General features: G+C 35.9%; 1 protein-coding gene across 1 annotated transcript in view; it reads right to left on the bottom strand.

Annotated features, from left to right (window-relative positions):
• ADAMTSL1 (ADAMTS like 1) overlaps positions 1–22,664 on the bottom strand; it is a 503,362-nt gene that overhangs the window by 120,749 nt on the left and 359,949 nt on the right. Inside the window, 1 exon segment of the mRNA XM_049769401.1 lies at positions 11,782–11,909. Coding sequence (XP_049625358.1) covers positions 11,782–11,909 — 128 coding nt within the window.

Raw genomic sequence — 22,664 nt, 5'->3', positions numbered from 1 at the left:
ATACTGAAAATAAAAGATCAAGGCATATGCATCAAAAAGGCCCCATGCTAAGCAAAATAGAAAAAAGTACAAGAAAGAAGAGCCACACCATAAATCTTCAGCTATATTTAATTTACATTTATATTTAATTTGTACATTTATGTATTTTTTGTTTGTAGCCATGCCCAGTGGTGCTCAGAGCTTACTTCTGATTTTGTACTCAAGAGATCTTATGAGATGTTGAGGACTGAAACTGCATTGACTGCATGCAAGGTAAGCATCCTACCTGCTACACTATTGCTCTGGCCTTATTGTGCAGATTTAACATCATGAGTGAGATCTAAACTCAAGAGATTATAGTTTGATATCTATATATAGTTAAAAAACAAAGAAATTTAAAAAATGACAAGCTTGTCAACTGATTATGTCTAATATAAGGAATAAAGCTCCAGTTCTGAGACATTAAATACAAAAACAGGAATAAGAGAAATATTCTTACTCAGATGCCATCATATCTTTTAGCTTTGGGATAATGGGCTCAGTTAGAAGCAATATGGAACAGGGGATAGGGCTTGAACTAGTAAGCAGGGGGAGCCCTTGTACAAAGGGTGAACCTGAAGTTAGCTAACATATATGAGCTAGTATTTAAATTTGTAAAGATATTAAGAAGAGGAGTGCTATCTCATGAAGTCTTCCCAGCAGAGGTATTCATTAATCATACACCGCTGATCCTGAAGACTGTATGACAGGGGAGACATGCAGGGACAGATGAGCAGTGCTAGAAGTGAGTGTTTAGAATACATTCCTGTGCATAGTCTGGGCTCTGGCTCAGGTTTTTGCCCTTAAGTGTGACTCCTAGTCAAATCAAAGCCCAGTGGGAAAGAACCTGAACATATGTGCTTAAAAAAATATCCTTGGCCCAGTATAAAGGTGACTGAGAGAGGAGCCAGAGGAGCCGAAAGGTTTGTTTTTAGAGTGAAGCCAAGAACAGAGAGCAGTGTAGTAACATTTTTCTCAGGGCTGATGTCCAGGGTTCTGCTAATAGAAACTTTGTTCTTTAACAGCATGATTTCTTTCATGGCAGACACTGATTTGGTATTCACCAAACTCTTTTCTTCCTGGGGATGCAGCTAGGTCATTTCCAAGCCTCTTGCAGTTAAGATGTAGTCAACATAGGAAGTTCTAACAGAATGTCAGCAGATGTGAAGTATACTACTGCTTATCAAAACCAATGCACAAAACCCCTTTTGTGTGTTTTTTCTATTAATCTTGCATTTTAGCAATTATATATTTACAGTGCTGTTTATTACACTAGCTAGAAAATATAAATTGATCCAGTTTAGTGAGCATTTGGCTAAAAAGTCAAATGAGTCTTCTTTCAATTCTGATAATCAGGACTGTCACATTAATTTTTTTCTTGCTATCTTTAGCCACCAAAAAATGACTTGTATTTTAAAGACTCAGATTCTGTTCAGTTAGAGGAAGCTTACCCAAGAAGTGATCAGATGTATTATTCCCACACAGAATAAAAGGGCTTATTGAAGATGACAAGATAATGTACAAGGACTGGACCCAGGACACATAAAAGACAAAGAGGTTTGAGAATGCAACACCTAGCCTAGCACTGTTATAGTCTTTTTGGAATGTGGCTCAGATATAGATTCTCAATTACTTTTAGGAACACTGAATAGCAAGATAAACTAGAGAGCCATACAGTGGGCATAGGATGATCATGGGTAGCTTAGTAATTATCTGAACTTTATTTTTTAATACTGGAGTGACTTCAGGTAAGCTGTTTAATCTCTTTTAGTTTTCTACTACTATAATTGCTAACAGGAAAAAAAATACAATATTGCATAGACAGTTATTAGTATGATGCATCAGCATAGTACAAGGTTTTTCTAAAGGTTAGCTACCATCTACAGTACTCTGCTATCTACAGTTTTCTTCTAGGCAAAAATTCTGATGACCATTGTTGGAAACTTCGATACAATAAAATATGCATAGACAAGAAGAAAAATCTTTAAGAAAAATAGAAAAGGACAAGTGCATTAATGAGGAGGAATCTACTTTCCATTTTGAAAAACTATGAAAGTTTCAGGATATTTAGAAGAAATAATGTCTAAATGATGACTTTGGGGCAAGGAGATAGCATAGGAGTTAAGACACTTTATATCCAATCAAACATGGTTCAATCCCCAACACCACATATAATGTACCACTATTGCCAGGGGCTCTTGAGCCTGAAGCCAGGAATAGCCCCTGAGTATGGCCAGATATTTCCATGCCTCTTCCTACCCAATGATAAATTTGGTTGTAAAAACTGATATATATATATATATATATATACACATACATGATATATATCTAGATTTAATATACTTTCAATAACTATAAGAAAATCGCATTTGACACTGATTTAATGAATATTAATGCTCCTCAATAATTGATACTATCAGTAGAGTGCTGAAGAAATACTAATCTTTTTTGACACTGAAATTAGCAGTGGATCTTCATAGGGATCCTAAAAATTAAATTTCTGAAAATTCACTAAAATGAGAATTAAATTAAAAATTTTATAAGTCTCTGAGTTGAGTAAAATTTAACTAATAATAGTGTGTTTCGATAAACAGATGGGAATATATTAAGCGGAGAAGTTTCTGCACCTCAAAAGAAATAGTTCCCAGGATACAAGGATACACTGAGTGGGATATTAGCCCCTTATCTAATGGGTATTGGGTGAATAGTTTCTACCACTCAGTGGAAGAGAGATAGACACAGAATAGTCTCACTCATCTATGGGTTTTAAGAAAAAGAAAAGACATTTTTGCAATAATTCTCAGAGACAAAGAGAGGGGGAATGGAAGGTGCAGCTCATGACATGAAGCTCACCCCAAAGAGTGGTGAGTGCAGTTAGAGAAATAACTACACTGACAACTATCATAACAATGTGAATGAATGAGGGAAGTAGAAAGCCTGTCTAGAGTACAGGAGGGAGTGGAGGGGAAGGAGGGAGATTTGGGACATTAGTGGTGGGAATGTTGCACTGGTGAAGGGGGTTGTTCTTTACATGACTGAAACCCAACTACAATCATATTTGTAATCAAAGTGTTTAAATAAAAATATTAATAAAAACAATAATAATGTGTTTTGTATTTTAAAGAGTAGATCATAAAATTTGACATTGATAAATGTAAACTAGACTTAGGGCAGTAATTCTGCAATGTCTTCAAATATCAAATCATCCTTTGATACAATAGGATGGAAAATAATATCTGTTGGACCTCAGTTTTAAAAAGAGAACATAATCAGTATGAAAAAGTCCTTGTAAATACCATCAACACTGGACACATTTGAAATAGTAATGATGGGTACTGAACATAAATGCCCAGTTACCATCCTTTGCCAGCCAGAAACTTTTCAGTCTCTGGCTATCTGGCAATTTCAACAAGAGTTGCTTTGTTACAGATAATAGTCTTATTAAAATGCACAATTTTTTCTTAGTCTGGCTCTCTTTCCAAATGCTTTAACATTTTATAGTTAGGAAAACTTTAACTCATTCCTATCCCACTTTCTTGCAAGTTTTATTTTCCCTCTCATCTTCTACCTTCCACATACCATTGGACCTTCTCATCACCTTTATTTCCTCTGCATATTTTTCTTTAGAACATTTTTCAAGTTATTTTTCTAAAATGCCATTGTCTTATGCCACCTAGTCTCCCCCTAATCAAAGAATTAAATTGTAAATAGTGGAATTTTGGATAAGGAGTTTATAACTTGGACTTCATGTATGAGATTTAAAACTATAAGGTCTAAAAGAGTCAAGTGTATGACTACTTTTATATCACAGGTTTAAAATTGTGTTTGCTTCTAAATTTTATGTTGAGGCAAATATTTTCTCTCAAATCTAATTTTATTTGTGCAAGAAGCTTCCATTTTAATAACAGAAAAAAAAGTTCACTCTCGAGCAGATCATTACTTGATTTTAATTAGTGTAAAATGTTGAAATAAATTTCATTACCCTCTATGTGAAATGAATCATAATATATGAGTAGAAAATAAAAGTTGATCAGAGAGGGACCGGTAAGGCGCTTGCCTTGAATGCGGATAACATAAGATGGACCACAATTCGACCCCCAGCATCCCACATGGTCCCCCAAGCCAGGAGCGATTTCTGAGTGCATAGCCAGGAGTAACCCCTAAGTGTCACCGGGTGTGGCCCCCCCCAAAAGTTTATCATAGATAGGGAGAATTTGATTTGGCTTCTCTGGAAAAATTTGGTCTAGCAATATGAGATCTGGATTTTTCTTTGGCAAAAGATCAAAATGTATTGTGCCCTTCACACAAGGTGTGGTAGGCAGATGCAGCTCTAAAGATAGCTACAGCCTAATCCTTATAATCTATGACAATCTTATATTACATCACAAAAGGGAATTGATGTTATAGATGAAAATAAAATTGCTAATAAGATGACCTGCGAATAGGAAGATTGCTCTAAATTATCTAATTTATTCAGTCTTATTACATGAGCTTTTAAAATCAAAAGAGGGAAACAGAAGAGTCTGTTAGAGGGTGAAAATATGAGGAAGACTATTTACCACTACTACCTTTGAAGATGGAAGAAAATGCCAAGAGATAGAGATGGTAAGGTCTTCTAGATCAGCATTTTCAACCACTGTGCCATGGCACACTGGTGTACCGTGGGAAAAATTCCAATTTCATCCATAACATATAGCTTCATCTCACAAATAGATTATTAGATCATTAGATTATTTCATAATAAATTAATTATAAAATAATTTATTTGTGTTTGTTTGGTTCCTATTCAAGAGAATTACTTTATATATAGTCACTATAGGCACAGAGTTAAATTTTTTTTTTAACATTTTCTAATGGTGGTGTGCCTCATGATTTTTTTTCATGAAAAAAGTGTGCCTTTGCACAAGAAGTTGAAACACACTATTCTTGATGAAGACATAGCATTCAGTCCACAGACTCCAAGAAAACAAGGAAAGAGTAAGATTGTAGGCAATTAAATGCTGTGAAACCTGAAAGACAAGGAAGTTTTCTCTCCTAGAGATTTTAGCAAAGAAGCCTATCAAAATTTCCCATGGTTAAAATTTGGAAAAATCTAATGAGAAATGATATAAATCTTTTTTATTTTCATTATCTTTAGCTCTTCTGAGTATCGCCCTCCCTGCCTATTCCCCAATGGTGAGGATGGAATCCAGGCAAAGTAACTTCTCACTGATGACAATAATGCCTACCAGAGTTACAATTTTCCAATTTTTTTTATTAGGGCCTTTATAATTTAAAACATTTAAAGCCATATTTCACTGACAAGATAATAAAGCAAAGTTAAATTTGCTTATTTTTATAACTATAGTGAGTTCACAGCTGGAGCTTTTTTTGATGGCAGTTGAATAGGCCATTATCCTATTGCTCAGAGCACCGATAGGAAAGTAGTCAAGTGTGTTTATCTTCTCTGGTCTAATGTACTGGAGCAAACTTTGCTAGTTGTTGTCCCTGGTGAGAGACCTTTTCTCAGTCTAACTCGCTGTGAAGCAAAAACATCTTCTGGTTAACAGAACTGCTGGATTAAAAATTCAGAATGCAATCTGAATTGACTTGTATCATGAGGAGCACACGAATGGCTTGCCTTTTATTATAGCTGTTAAAATATGTGGGGAGGGGACTGAAAACAATTTCTAAACAACTGCTTTTTATTTTTATTTTCCCTGTGAGGTTTCTGTGATCTCTTTATTAGATACAATATGTGTCAGCTATTAAACCCATAAAAAGCAGGAAAACATGCCAGGAAATAAGAAATATTTTCTGTCTCTCCCTTCCTGTGAAAACTTTAGATGAGCTCATCTGTGTTTTCTCCTTTCAATGAAAGATATGCTCATCCCTCAACCATCATCTTCTTCTCATTTTCCATTGGTGATGTCAGGCAGTCCTTACAGTATCTCTTTTGTGATCTTATGAAATCAATGACAACCAAAAACACTTCCCTTATGACTATGACCTCATCAATGGTCTACACCTGGGCAGGTCTCATCTGCATTGGTAAACAGGCTTAAACCCCTTAGAACCAGACTGAAGCAATTTACCAGAATGCTGCTTTCCTTCAAAATCCTGCCTCTACTATTCAGATTTGGAAGATTTCTGAGAAATAAAGCTGAGTGCTGAATCTAACAAGTCAAGATGGCTCTCTAACCTTTGTTCACATCAAAAACAACCCTATACCTATACCCTACTTGTACTTGGACCACAAAGATATCAGTATTAAAAACGTTAGGCATGTGGCATTTTGGTGACTTTCTTATACTCCTTCTTATCCCTATTACTCTCTTCTGCCATGTGCTACTCTCACCTACACCCTGAGCAGTGAAATAGGTTTATTTGGAAATTCAGTCAATCTAAGACAGAAAGGGGTTTTGTGCCAGTGGTTCTACATGACTATGAGTTTTCTGGGCTAAGGCATAAAAGTAGAGAAGGAAACACCATTTCTGTGTAGAAGGACACTTGAAAATGTCATAAATTCTGGGAATTTAAAAGATGGAGTCATGCATAAAATCAATGAAAAATATCAATTCACAATGAGTCTTGAGACAATTAGAAGTCACAAAACAATATTTTATAAGCCCAAGAAATCAGGGCAAGAAAGGTACAGCTATGAGCTCTAAAATTAAATGCTGCTATCGGTAAATAAAAATGTTTCTAGAGAGTAGCAGTGGGTGAATGAATCTGAGAAGCAGATTTAACACAACATACACCGTACACAAAAGACATGTGTCTGAAAGTTCATCCTCCAGCCCGTGTGTCTGCCTCCTAATGCCAAATCTTCAAAACTAGATACAATAGCCTCCCCCCCACCCCCTCTTCAAAGGGTGAGTTCAGTTTTCCCAGCAGACACTGAGAAATGGAGAAGAGAAACTCACCGGTGTTTGGAAGCTCTTAGTGTTTCAAAGACTACTCTGAAAAGGGATTATCTCTACCACAAAAACAGCTTATTCTGAGGTGCACTGTTGCCTGAGATTCACCGTGCTCTGGAGGAGGAGTCTGTGCCCAGGCCCAGGGTTAGAGGAAGCAGAAAGCTGATTAGTATAGAGCCCTGGACACAAAACTTTATGGCCTAGAAGCAGACCAACCCAGTCCCATCCTGATGCCTCCCTTTTCTTTTCTCAGCTCTATTTCCAGTCCTCTGTGTTTTCAAGAGCAAAGATAATGAACAGATCTCTGGGAGGCCAATGTCAGCAGATAGCCACCTCTGTAGACTCAATCTATTCTTCAGAGACATGTAAATCAAGCTGTGAACAATTATAGGTACACAGGCCATGCAACTGGCATTATAGGAAGAAGAGGCAGGCCAAGTCCCTGCCCTGCTGAAGCTATGCCAGCTCCACCTACCACCCTCAACTGTTGCTAATGGTCCAACTTCACCACTTCACTAAGGCTCTCTACAGAGTCACCAAATTGACCCAAACTCCAAGTATGCTTGTATTTGGTCTGAGATCACCAGGACCATTTTAGGGTGATTGCAGGCACCATCCTCCCACCTTCTAGTACTCTTTGAACACCTGGCAGCTGAAAACAAACCTCACTAGAGCTGCAGTGCTTGAAATTCCTAAATCACATGGCATCATTACAACCTAAATTATTAAAAACAAACCCTCCAATTTAAAAAATATTAAAAAATAACACACCAATTTAGATGCCAACCAATTTTTGAAGCCAACTAATGTTCAGAAACAAAAGAATAGAAAGATCAACTAGCAACAAGAGCTTAATAAACCTTCTGACAATGACTTAATGACTTCATTCTGAGATATAATACTTTTCACAAATTTACTTGTTTCTGAGATTTTCTTGTTTTTTTCTTTTTCCCCCTTTTTTCTTTTCTTTTATTTTTAAAAATTATTTTGTCCTGCTAGCCTGAAAAAATGTATTATGATCATCAATTTAAACAGGTCTTTACATAAATAAAATAATATATAAATATAAATCTATCTACTTATAAATTTATATAGGGCCAGGAAAATATTATATAGTGGGAAGAGGTTTGGCTTGCATACAGCATACCCAGGTTTGATCCCTGGCATCTCATATGTTTCCAAAGCACTACCAGGAGTACTTAGTATGTGAGAACCAGGAGTAACCTCTGAGCATTGCCCAGTGTGGCCCCAACACATACCAAAAATCAATATAATGCTATCTATTTGATACTGGGGATTTGGTATCCATATATCCATTTGAAAAGTAAGATTAGTTTATTATTTTCTAATGTTCTTGTGCAGAAGCTTATATAGAAGTAGGGTTATAATCACACTAGTAAAGTAAAAGAATGTTCTTAATCTAATGTATGCTATTTTAATATATCTTAGTTAAAGCCATGAAAATAACTCAAATTGTTGGAGCACATGCTCTAAATATGTGAGCCCCAAATCTGATAAAATTTGATTATAAGGCTCATAATCTTGTTATCCTGGGGTAATGCCTTAGAACCAAGCCTGGAGTAGCTCTGAGTACTGCCATATATGGCCAAGGAAGAAAGAAAAGAGATATCTATGTCAAAATATTTGATTATATTTTAAAAATTAACTACATATCATGGATACATCAAGTAATAGTTTTAATATGCAAAAAGTGGTACTCAATAAATCATGAACATAAACAATATATAGCTTATTTGTCTTTTTAAAAACTGATGACTTTCACAGAAAATGGCAATGACATAATAAGTATCAAGAATATGTAACATATACATATATTATCCATAAGCAATGTGCAATATAATTATATAATTAAATGACTTTGATCTAAAGAACCCTCCAGTTCAATTACTATTATCACTAGTTGCAAATAAAGATCCTGAATAGGGGCCGGCAAGGTGGCACTAGAGGTAAGGTGTCTGCCTTGCAAGCGCTAGCCAAAGAAGAACCGCAGTTCGATCCCCAGCATCCCATATGGTCCCCCCAAGCTAGGGGCAATTTCTGAGCACTTAGCCAGGAGTAACCCCTGAGCATCAAATGGGTGTGGCCTGAAAAACCAAAAAAAATAAAAAAGATCCTGAATAAGAGAGCATAAATTGCTCAAAACTATAAAATGGGAAAGTGAGTATGAGGATTTCAATCCCTGTTACAAGACTCTAGAACTTGCAGGCTTAACTTCTAGTGTCTTTCTGTTATCATGAATTATGAATACATTTGTGCATTTGGTCAACTCAGTCTCACTGGAAAGACCAAAGTTTCATATCCTTCCTACAAAATTATGGGACACCTGAGTAAATTGATCCTCATTTATTTCCCCTTTGGGACTATTTTCATAGTGAAATAAAGGTATAAGTTCTGCATTGTCTTTAAAGATCTGTAAATACTTAGATTTACTTTGAGGATTTGATTGTAAGTGAGCTCAATCAGTTCAATGAGTACATGGTTGAAAAAGTTGACTGTGAAGATATATTGAAAAATACATGAAAGTAAAATTGGGCTAATACTTTATACAATTTACAATTGCTTTTAGGGTGTATTTTATTTTAGAAGAGCTAGAGAAAGGGATAGAAACAGTTTTCTGAGTGTGAGCTATGTGCCTGGCATTGGGCTAAGTAATTTTTTATACACGCAATCTTATTTAACCACACAACAATGCTCTCAAGTATTAGTTTTATTTTTAAAGATGAGACAGATTAAGTGAGGTCATACAATTATTCAACATAGTTCACATAGTGAGTAACCATGAATTGGTAAACAGAATTAGAGATGTCGATACTCATTTCCCTCTCTAATTTTAGGCTATTTTTTTAGGTCATGTCTTCATGCAGTAGCATTACATGGAATCTTGATCCATATAGTTGAAGACGATTATTACTATATTTTGATTCTAGTAGTCCTGTTGCCTTTGCTAGTCTATAAGCATCATGTAACACAATACTGAGATCTTATTTATTGCTGTGTATCAACAATAGTTGGCAGACGCTGTGTGAAAACAGTACCTGTTGAGCCATTTAATACAAGTATGGGGTGTGTGTGTGTGTGTTGTGTATGTGTGTGTGTTGTGTATGTGTGTGTGTGTGTGAGAGAGAGAGAGACAGACAGAATGACAGACAGACCAAGGCTCACCCAGTAGAGCTGAATAAATCCCAGTATGAAGTAAAATGTACTTGTAAATCCAGAGTGTGGTATTTTTGATCAAACTTCATTATTCACCCCTTCTCCTTCACTTTCCTCATGCTTCTCTGGCCATTCTGTCTCTCTTCTCTGGCTTTGAGCCTTTGGCAGCCTCTAACAAGTTCTCTTCAAAGAGCTTAAAGATAAACCTGATGCTACAATTAAGTCTTACTTAATTCCAGACATGTTTCTACTAGTCATATAAAATATTCAGGTAAATAAGGAGTATTTTGCCTGTGATAGAGTTGAACTTTTATCTGGGTAAACATAAACATGAGAATTAATTATCTCTGTAAGAACCAAAATTTCAAAGAATATTGAAGGATGCAGCAATTCCATGGTAAGGCAGAGTGGATGGTGGAAGGCAGATAAGATTTAATAACCTGGTGCTTAGCATCTGGGATATGTATAAAATAGGGAATAAAGATTGCAACTGGAATACATTAGAAGGAAAGCAAATGTTATATACATGACCAGGCATTGATAATATGTCTTTAATCTACTCTAGGGTCCCTTAGCTTGCTTTATTCACTGATGACTTTCATCTTCTCTGAAGAGCTTCTTACTATTAAGTCCCTTCCCAGATCAGCCTAAGGTCATAGGGAGCAGAAGTACTGTTGCTAACCAGATATACAAGGGAGTAGCATGTGTGACTGGAGAACAGTGTGACAACATAATCCTGGCTCAGATGGATGAGGTCAGTGTGGGGTGATTTTGGCTTTTCCAGCATCTACTGAATCATCTGATGGGAACAGCAATTGAAAAGAATAAATACAAACACATGCCACATACAGCCACGAAGACTACATGGTCCAGATGTGAGAAAACAGATATGATGTTGGTAATATCAATAGAGAAGTAGAGGGAACAATGTTCAGAGAGTTAGGAGACCTCAGTTTCCTTTCACTCTTCTCCTAAACCAAGTGATTGTGTAACCTCAAGTTTCTTGGTCTCTGCAATGAGGACACTGGGTAAGTTGGCATCCAAGAACTTCTTAAGTTTAAAGAGTTAGAATTTGTTCCATGTAAGAAAAGTTTTTTGGAAGTACATTATTATAAGACTATCACCTTGAGTGACATTGTACTCTGAATGGAATTTTTCTTAAGTAATCACATATAAAATGTTCTACCTAGCTTTGATGGATAAAGGCAAACTGTTGGCAGTTGCTTTTGGGTAAGATTTGAATTAAGATATAATCCAAATATTCCTGCACCCCACCATAAGTACAGAATTCTAATTATATATTTTATATATTTCTTGCAACAGGCAGAACAAGAGGATATCAAAACAGAACTCATGATTTCTGTTCCCCATATGTATCTATGTAAACATATATACTTTGCATGTTATTTATCTGCTAGGAATGATTCTCTACTTCTGCTTATCAAAATTCCATTTATCTTATCCTCAATGAATATATTCAATAAAAGGATAGATCCAATGAACTATCCCTGTACACTCTGACAAACACTTACTTTACCTGATCTTACATTTTTGTATATCTTAGTCATGCTTATGATACACTTCCTGAAGGCAGGACATGGTTCAGATGAAACCATGTGTCCTAGGGTCTACTTGAAGCACTATTAACTAATATTTTCTAAATTGAATTAAATAAAAATTTTTATGTTACCTGCTAATGTGACGGCAATGGAGACAGAATCATATCCCAAGGCATTTGTGGCATTACAAGTGTAGAAACCCACATCAGCTTCCACTGGTGCCAGGATCTGTAAGGAATCATCTGGCTGTAGAAGAATCCTGGAGCAACAGAAAAGAAATGATGCCCTGGTCAGGTAAGCTGATTTCTTTCTGACATTCTCTACTCTAAGAGGAGGAGAGAACCTTAGGGAATAGGAAGGATTTTCAGATAGAAATAGGGACAAACCAGTCAGAGTCATGAATTCAGCTCCCTTGTCACTTTGAAATGGTATAGTTCTGCTAGGAAGCCCAAAATAAGAAAGCTTTGTATATATGTAGCATAGATAAAGGTAGAAAAGAAATAAGTGGTTGAAGAGATAGTACAGTGGGAAGTGTACTTACATGCAATTAACTGAAGTTCAATCCCTGGCATCCCATATTGTCCCCTGAGCCCACCAGGAATAATTCCTCATTGTAGAGCCAGTTGTAATTCCTGAATACAGCCAGGTGTGACTTCATTGCTTCTCCAAAGGTGGATAAACAATGGCAACAGTAAAAGGAATTGAGAGCCTGCCTATAGAGCTGAATTTACTAAATCAGTGGGGCTAAGAGAGACCTGGAGTTTGCTTAGTTGGTAGATAAGAGGGATTCTAGTACTCTGATAGTAGATATGGTGTGCCAAGACTGTGTTCTTAAAACATTACTAGTTATTTCATTTATTCAAATCTCCTTGCTTAAAGAAGAAATTCCTGGGAAAAAGAAACAAAAATCCATTAAACAAAATATATATTTTTATTTATTATATGCTTTCTTGATTATTTAATCCAAATGCCACCAATTGGAACAGAAAGCACAAGTACATGAAATTCTTGAAAGACATATCAAGGATTTGTACAAATGGATTTTGGGAAGGAATGATAAAGGTAATATTATAAAGTAGTAAGAATCAGCCTGATGATAGAAAGTAGGTGCTTTCAGAGATGAAAAAAGGTACATAAGACTTGAACCCAAGAATGAAATGCCAATGATTGTATCCTAAAATGTGAAGACAATCATAATGTAAACCTTACCAATTATAGATATTCAGATATACGTGTCTCTTCTCTCATTAGCCTGTAAACACTCCTGGCACAAAACAGTTTATTCCTACTAAATCTTGGCGGACACCTTTCTATAGAGAAGATACCTAGTAAAATGAAGGCAAAGCTTATACTTCATGGTAGAGAATTTCAGAACAACTACCTTTTAGCTAAGTTATTTTACTTTACTGGAAATAGCAAAATCAATAATTGACTCTGAATTTTCATTATGAGTTTTAAAATACATTCCAATCAGTTTTAAATTTTTTTGATTAATTTCATTTCTAAAAGCAATATATGCCATTGTAAATTAATGGCAAATAATGACTTGAAGCTGATGACTGGTTACTAGGTATGGCTGATAGTCACTGGGAAGTTTGTGGATATAGGAAACTTTAAGGATAGGGGAAAGAAAGGTAAAATGCTCAGTGATTCAGGGTTTGGAAATAGGATATTAGGTCAATAAATCCTTTAACAGTTGGTTTAGAGGTGGTGTTGAGGCTCCTAATGTAAGCCAGTTCCGTCTTCTTGATTATTCCCACCCCCTTTATTTCAAAGAAACCAAAGAACTATATACCCAATATCAATTATCTTTTTTTTTTTAAGGAAGGGGAAAGTCATGAAAATATCAAGAAAAGCCAAAAGACTTTGGTGTTAAAATTAAGATGGGGAGTCAGGCCTCCCGTCTCAGCAACCATTTCTCCCATGTTACAGTTCTTTCTTCATCATTTCTCTTGCTGGATTCTCTCCAGAGTCTATGGTATTTGAAATTTGGCACTACCTCTAGTCACTCTTATTCTGAGGTGGGTGACCAGTCTGGCAGTGAATCAGGTCTCCTCACCCAGACTTTTGGCCTAGAGCCTTCTTGAACTGCTTGCTTAGTCTCAACTTCTGTCAGAGGAAAAACAGGAAAGAGAAAAAGTAAGGCTTTTTACATCAGCCAACTTTCAATCTACTTACTCATGGACAGTTTTGTTAAAAAGAGGAAGGTAATAGCAAACCTTAGCAAAGGAAGATTCTGGACGGTTTGAAACAGATCACCTCTATTACTAGGAACACTCACGCTTTCGTGTCATTAAACTAGAGTTAAAGCTTTATGAGTTGTGACAGAGTATATGAGAGATCGTGATAGAATCTATCGACCCATTTATTCATTCATATCAAAAGTTATGAGTGTTGAGCAACTTTAGCTTACTTCAAAGAAGTCAACAGGAGAAAGATGACTATATAGTTCACTTATGTTTGGTAAACCAAAAAATATTTTAACAATGTCAGTATTTTCTAGAGGAACCATAAGAGATGCAACCAAATATCACTGCTAAATCTTTTCAGGTATTAAAGCTGATTTAACTAAAATTATTAAATTCTGACTCTATTATTTCAATACTAATTAAACATTTATACTTTCATAATACCTTCCGAACAGAAGTGATAAAAATATAGGTTTGATCACATTTCAATAAAACTACTCAGGATGATTAACTTTATCCAATCACACCATACATGAGAGATAAAAATTAAACGATGTTAAATTGCCAACTTATTTAGTAAAGTTGTTTTCATAAAAGTTTCTTTCTGAGCCAGAAATTGCACAGTGGGTAGGATGACCCAGGTTTGACCTGGAACATCATATCCATTCCCCTAGCCTGCCAGGAGAAATTTCTGAGCACGGATCTAGGAGTAACCCTTTAAAAACTCTGGGTGCGGCCCAAACCCACACCTCAAGGTTTCTTTATTACAAACATTTAAACAAATTTGAATATTCATAATAGGAGGCTAGAAGGCAAATCTTTTAAAATATGGTCTTGCTATAACTAGCTACCATGGCAAATGGCGTTATTTTATTATTCAATAAAAATTATTATTAGCAAATTTTAAAACCTCATTGAAGCTCATTTTTCTATCTACTTTTAAATTGAGGCATAAAAGAAATTTCCAGAAAATCTTTTGGTATTTTCCAAGGCTTTCCCACTATTAATGCTAATGATTTGAATAGAGTATTAAAAGTAAAGAAGAAGGAGAGAGATTGTAAGAAGGAAGTTAATGGGTATATGATATTGCCAAACACGTCCTACATACAATTTATTAGAGCTCTATATTCAGATATTTTTCTTTCATAGAAATATTGTACCTGTATAATCTTACGCAGAAGGTATAAACTTCACAACCACACTGGAGCCAAATTATCTTTTTTTCAATGTGGGTGTTAGCTTTTGTAGCTACATCAGAATTTCCAATAACTGGTGCTATAAGTTATCTATAATGCCTTGTGTCAAAATTTTAAGGCTTGAAAAGACTTCCCATTGATTTGATATAGAGAAAGGAGAATTATTACAAGTCATAAGGATCTGACCTATGAAATGAAATGAAAAGGAAACTAGATGTTGATATTAAGCCTCCCTTCCCCACCCCTCCCCTACTCCTCTTCTCTCACCTTCTCTGCCTTTTCTATCCTCCCCCTTCTCATTCCCTTCCCTCCCTTTCCCTTTTTTCCTTCTGTTTCCTCCCTTCCCTTCCCTCCTTTTACTTTTTTAATACATGTTTTTATTTTGTTTTGTTTTGGGGCCACATCCAGCAGCGCTCAGGGGGTTACTCCTGGCTCTACACTCAGAAATAGCTCCTGGCAGGCTGGGGTTAAGGGCACGGATTATATGGGATCCCAGGATAAAACTTGTGTTGGCCTGGGTTGGCCACATGCAAGGCAAACACCCTACCTGCTGTACTATCTCTAGCACTCTTTAATTCATTTTTGGGTCACACTCAGTGGTGATTAGGACTCACTCCAGGCTCTGTATTCAGGAATTACTCCTGGCAATGCTTAGGAGAATACATAAAATACAGAGGACTGAACCTAGATCAGACCTTACCCACTGTAGTATTACTCCAGCTCAGATTCTTTAACTGTTTATGTAAACATAAAAAGCTTAAGTATTTGCCTTTATAAAAGTCTTAGGTATTAATATGAACCCATGAGACAACACATGAATGCCACTTATTACATACATAAAAGCAAACTCATTAGTTCATTGGATAGTTTATCTAATGACTATGTTAATAACCTATGCCAATGATCTTAGTATTTTCTTTTATCTTTCCTCTTTAATGAAATGTCCATAAGATTAGCAGATGGATGTTTGGAGGCTGCCACTAGGGGTCATAAAAATTCTGAAGAAGTTTCCTCTGCAAGGCACTCTAGGAAAAAGAACAAGCCATAGGAAAAAGCTTGTTGTAAAGATTGAAGTTCTCTATATTCTCTTTATCTAGCCTGGCATTTAGGGAGGGAGATTCCTGAAAAATTTTCCCTTTATTTTAGGCATCTATTTTATTAATTTAACTTAATTTGTTAGTAGCTGATTTCTGTCAGTTCATATTTAGGTTTCAAAAGACTCAAAATTGACTGTTAGAACACATAGTCCCAAAGACCTAGTGCTGCTTTCCAAGCAAAACCAGAAAGATTTCTCTGGGGTTGTTTGGAATTTAAGGAATCAGAGGATGAGGGGACATGGAATGGGGCATAATTAAGACTTACATAGCAAGTGGTACTGTGGTCATATTAGACATATTAATACTCTCTGCTTTCCTTCCATACCCACACTCCACTTCCTTTTTGGTTTTCTGATTTAAACATCTTTTTTTATTTCTCTGGCCACAATTTTAGTCAGAAATGAAGCAGCAGTTTTGCTTTACTGGTGGGCTTTACTTGTAAGCATCTTTGTAACAGCATGTCTGCAAAAGAATTCTACCAATTAACCAGGAAGCCATGGGGAAAACAGAGATGACTGTTATAGTTACATAAGTAAGTCCTCGTCCTCCATGAAGCTATGAGACACAAGAATTGGTGCATCAGTCCTACCAAGGATTAAAGGCATCAAGACAAAGAAGTTATCTCTTCTGTATTTATGAAATGAGAAAATAGTTTTATTGGAAAACAAGGCAGTTCTTGGAATCTAATGGGAATCTCTGCTCTGGAACCACAGTTCCAACTATAGTCAGAGCAGTTTTGTGTACATGGAGAGGTGTCGACCAACAACTCTGGGAAGCTGCAGTATGGTGAAGAAGACTGCCTAATTTGATGTGAAAAATTCATTGTCTTTGGCAAGTTCTTTTAGTATTGAGCCCCTAAGTTCCTGCTACAATTTGAGGATAATAATAACTTAGAGTTATTGTGAGGAACAAATAAAGACTATTTATAGATGTATTCTTACTACTCTTTATGTAAATAAGCATCTATTTTAACTCACAGCTATTAAGTTAGTAAACTTTTATTAAAGTCTACTTTGGAGACTTTATATATATTACTGACTTGGAATTCTTTCTCAAAATTTCTATCTGTGAGAAAAAAATGTTAGCTCTATTTAGAGAAGTACCTATATGTTACAATTTATACCATTTTAGGCCTCTCATCTTAGCAAGTTAATATTCATAAATCCAATTTAGGCTTTGACAGAGGACTAGAAATTGAAAATCACATCTATCTTTTTCATTTTTTCCCCAAAGTTACCTGTCTCATACTTCAACACAGAATTGTTATTTTAGTCAAGGTGTACTTTTTTTTTTTTTTGGTTTTTGTTTTTGGACCACACTTGGTGATGCCCAGGGATTACTCATCTTGTAGAATTGTTTTATAAGCTATATCAAAAGTCTTTTCAATACAATACTTTCTTCCCTCTCTCCTTACCCTCATTCCTTCCCTTCTTTATTTCTTTCACTCCCTCCCTTCCTTCTCTTCTTTCTTTCCTTTCTCCCTTTTTCTTCTTCCTTCTTTCTCTCCTCTTGTTCCTTCTTTCCTTTCTCCCTTCCTTTCTCTTAATTCTACCTCCCCTCCTTCTCTCTTCCTTCTCTTCTCCCCATCTCCTCTTTTTTCTTTCCCCTCCCCTCTTTTCCCTTTGATTTTCCTTCCCTTCATTTTCTTTCCCTTTTCCTTCCCCTTTCTCTTTCCCTTTCCTTCTCTTCCCTTCTCTTCACCCAACTGTAGTCTTCCCTTCCCTCCTTCACCCAACTGTAGTCAGGGCTTACTCCTAGTTCTGTATTCAGCGGTAGCTTCTATAGTGCTTGGTGGCTTGATAAAAAATATATTATCAACTTGATATCAGGGATCAAACTATTTTATTTTCTGCCCTATTTAATATTACACTTATTTTTAGAGTAAAAACTCAGTTTATTTGGAAGTACTGATGAAGGGGAAGGAAAGGAAGAGAAAGAGAGTAATAAGCCACAACGATAATGAAAGCTTCTCCAAAGGCAGCGAGAGCCCCAGAACACAGTCCAACATGAATATACATATCTCAAGAGGGAAGATACAGCAACATGTGCATGGAGATACCATGTGTGTGGGTTGGCAACATATGTGCACAACCCCTACTTCTTTAATTGTAAGTTCACATTTCAAAGGTTTGAATTCTTTTACTCCTTTTGTAGCTCTTATATTTAGTGTAATAATGTGCTAGTAAATTGAAATACTTTACAGACAATTGTTTAGTTACTTCTAAAACTATAGCACTGAAGAGTTTCATATTGATTAGAACCCCAGACTCCAGAGTCTTTGTACTTAGGCTCTAAGCAGAAAGAAAGCTATGGCTTTGTCATCTTGGGCAAATAATTGACTTGGACTTATAGTAATAAACTTTCTCAGCAATAGTTAAGGTTATTTTAAATATTACATTTGAAGTCAAATATTAAAAGAAAATGGAAGAGAGGGCTGAGCATCATAGAGATCTTGCACATGTTTTAATCTCCAAAATAAAGGATAGAAAAATGCTTTACATTGTGAGTCATCATCAATATCACCCTACCACTGATACTTGTTAATATGCAATTGTCTTGTGGCTAACACATCCCAATCAAACTTTGAGCCAGAGACACTTGGTATTCTGAATGCTGTGAAGAATATTCTGATAGTGGAAAATTGAAAAAATGTAGAGTTTTCCAGGAAAAACATAACCAAGGATATGGAAAGGCAGCAAGCAATTTGCCATGTGAAAGAGCAGAGAGTGAGTATTGGTGTATTTTCCTTCGTGGTAGCACTGGGAATGGAAAGAGGAGCAGAGGATTGACCTCATGGCACATTCAGTTGGCAACTTTCTCAATTCTATTCTTGACTTAGTAATCTCTAAATAAGGACAGCCAGTTATTTCCACAAATGTTTTAACACTATTAACAAAATATTGAAATCTTAGAATGTTCTTTGAAAAACCAGAATCCTGTAATTCCATAAAAAGTAAACAATAATGGAATAAGACTTGGAAAGAAATAGTCATAGAAGCAAACAAGCAAAGTTAAAAGATGCTGTGCAAAACTCAATGGCTCCAAACTCAGTAGATGTTGCAAGATTTTCTTTATCCTAGAAAGTACATTTTCCTCCTTTTATTTCAACATTCCTTAGATTATAACAATCAAATCTGCCATTAATGGACAGAAGGTACCAACATTTATTAGATAAGCATATTATATAAGCATAGAACTATGTAATTAATTCTAGCATGCTACTAGAAAATATTATCCCATTTTAAAAAGAAAGGAAAAGCTCCAGAAGTAATTTGTTCAGCTAATCTGTGACAGAAACAAGGATGAAGGAACTGTGACCTTTTTAAAAAACTGACCATATCCAGGTATCCACTAGGACCTAATAGGAAGGTGTGTGGTTTGGCTTCATTTTTGGTGGCAGGAAATACATGCCAAGGTTTTTAGATACTCAGGGAAATAGACAATAACTAACATGAATATTCTTGAGCTTAAATAGCTGGGAGGCATGTGGTTTGGCATCAGTTTTGCTGGGGATAATTTGTGCCAAGATTTGTAGTTACTCAGAGAAATGGACAGTCACTGACAAGAGTATTCTAGATTTTAAATAGCCTGAAGCCAGAGGAAACAAAAAGAATGTTGTGAGTGGTCAGAGCAATAGTACAGCAGGTGGGAGACTTGCTTTGCATATTGCTAACCTGGGTTTGATCCCTGACACCCCATGCAATCCTCCAAGCCCATCAAGTATAAGCCCTAAGCATAGAGCCAGGAGTAAGCCTTGAACAGGACCATATGTGGTCCTAAATGAATACAAACAAAAGCCTGTTGTGAGAAGATATCTAGGAGCAGGAATTCCTTTCAGATATTCATGCCATTCTTCAAAGAAGTAGATCAAACACTCCTGAAATTCATTTGGAACAATAAAAACCTGCAAAGAGCTAGAGCAACTTTTGAGAAAGGAATATGGGAAGCATCAATTTCACCAAATATAAATTGTATTAAAAAGCTATAGGCATTAAAACAGCATGGTATTGAATAATCAGACCCTCAGATTAGTGGCATAGACTTGAGTATTCAGAGAATGGTCCCCAAACATACAATCAATTAATCTTTGATAAAGGGGGCAAGAAATCCAAAATGAAGTAAGAAAAGCCTCTTCAACAAGTGGTGTTGGCACAACTGGTTAGCCACTTGCAAAAAAGCAAACTCAGACCTCCATCTAACACCATGTCAAAGGTCAAATGCCAAAGGGATTAAAAGACCTTGATATCAGACTCAAAACCATATGGTATATAGAACAACACATAGGTAAAGCAGTCCATGACATTGAGACTAAAGGCATTGTCAAGGAGGAAACAGTACTCTTCAAATAAGTGGAAGCAGAGATAAACAGATACAAGTATATTAAACTGACAAGCTTCTGCACCTCAAAGGAAATGTGTCTAGGATACAAAAGCCAGCCACAGAATGGAAAAAAACTATTTGCTCAATACCTATCAGACAAGGGGCTAATATAAAAAATATACAAGGTACTGACAGAACTGAACAAGAAAAAATTATCTAACCCCATCAAAAAATGGGGAGGAAAAAATGAACACTTTCTTAAAGAAGAAATACAAATAGCCAAAAGGCAGATGAAAAAGTGCTCCACATCACTAATCATCAGGGAGATATGCAAACCAAAACAACAATGAGGTACCATCTCATGCCATAGAGACTGACAAACATCACAAGGAACAATAATAATAAGTGCTTGTGGGGAGGTGGAGAGAAAGGAATTCTCATTCACTGCTAGTGTGAATGCCATCTTGTCTCATTCAGCCTTTATGGAAAACAATACAAAGATTCCTCACAAAACTGAAAATTGTTTTCCCAGCTATACCATTCCTAGGGGTACCCTAAGAATAAAAAATGCCTTCTTCACATCAATATTCATTGTAGCACTATTTACAATAACAGACTCTGGACACAACAAATATGCCCTTCAACAGATGAATGGCTAAAGAAACTATGGTACATATGCAAATGGAATATTATGCAGCCATCAGGAGAGATGAAGTCATGAAATTTTCCTATACATGGATGGACATGAAAACTATTATGCTGAGTAAAATAAGTCAGAGGGAGAGAGATAGATGCAGAATAATCTCACTCATTTATGGATTTTAAGTAAAATAAAAGACATTATTGTAATAATGCCTAGAGACAATAGAGATGAGGGCTGAAAAGACCAGCTCATGATATGAAGTTCACCACAAAGAGTGGTTAATGCAGTTAGAGAAATAACTACACTGACAACTATGGTAATAATGTCAATGAGTGAGAGAAGTAGAATACCTCTCTCTAATACAAGGGGAAGGGTTAAATTTAAATAATTTTTATTTAATGATAATAAAATTAATTCTTTTAATAAACAAAAAATTATAGTAGTTCAGAGACTTGCAAGATATGTGGGAGGGAGCTGATTTGATGTTTAGGTCCAGTTCAATATTAGCATTTCACTATGTCAACCTTTCCTTAATATTTGCTGTTTTTAATGTAATTGCCAACTCAAAGTTATTTAATGCTGAAAGCTCCATGACTACTTCAGGTGGAAGTATAGAAAATATTTTTGGAATGGCAAAGGCCACCTGACCACACATTCTTAACCCTGTCCCAATAGTTTTTGCCAAACCCTTCAGCTTTCTTCTCCTGTTAACTTCCCGAAAGCTTCAATTTGCTTTTATGTGTAGTTTTATCTGCTTGCTAGGCAATTCATTTCAAACTATGAACTTCTGCCAGAAAGGATTCTGACTGTATTTCTTATTCACTTGCAATATGGATCATCAAATTCCGGTCAGTGGCCGGCCACCTGCTTTTGTGAGATAAGTTTTCCTTCAACACTACCTCACCACCTGAAATAGATTCTATGACTGCTTTTATGACCTGATGGCATAACAGTGGTTGGGACAGAATTAGGATGGTCTGAAAAGCCAAATATTTCTACTCTTCAGCTTTTTACAAAAAATTTTGCTGACCTTGACCTAAAATGTAGAATGTTTTTTACTCTGGTTTGTTTCATTGCTTTCTTCATTTAGTACAAAAACATTTTTGAAAATTCCTTATTTGCTGGGGTCACCTCTCTGGATAAAATAAATGAACTATGAGCAAAACCTTTTAAGATCCTTCAGCCTTTAAAAGATTAAACAATGCCTGACTACAATGCCTCCCCATGTTGCTCTGGTTGTTGCTGACTGCCTCCTTCCCTTCCCCCACCTCATGAATCCTACTGTTTGAACCAATATGATTACTTATGTGACCTTTCCTTGCCTTTGAAATTTATTTATTATTTAATTTTTTTGCTAAGGCTTATGTATTTGCTGAGACGGCTTCATTTTCTCTGACTTGCTATTCTTACACTAGGAAAAACATTTGTCATCCCCATTTTCTTGAGCTATAAAGGAAATAAGCCAAATCAAATTGAAACAGGTTTATTCTTCCTTTCCAATGTACTCTGCCTCCAGTTTTTATATTATCTGCAAACTTGGAAACTGCATTTCATGTGCTTATGACTTTC

This window comes from Suncus etruscus, chromosome 1 (genome assembly GCF_024139225.1).
Source record: "Suncus etruscus isolate mSunEtr1 chromosome 1, mSunEtr1.pri.cur, whole genome shotgun sequence".
Lineage (NCBI taxonomy): Eukaryota > Metazoa > Chordata > Mammalia > Eulipotyphla > Soricidae > Suncus > Suncus etruscus.
The sequence above is the reverse complement of the archived record's forward strand: the minus strand, read 5'-3'. Positions and strand labels throughout refer to the sequence as shown.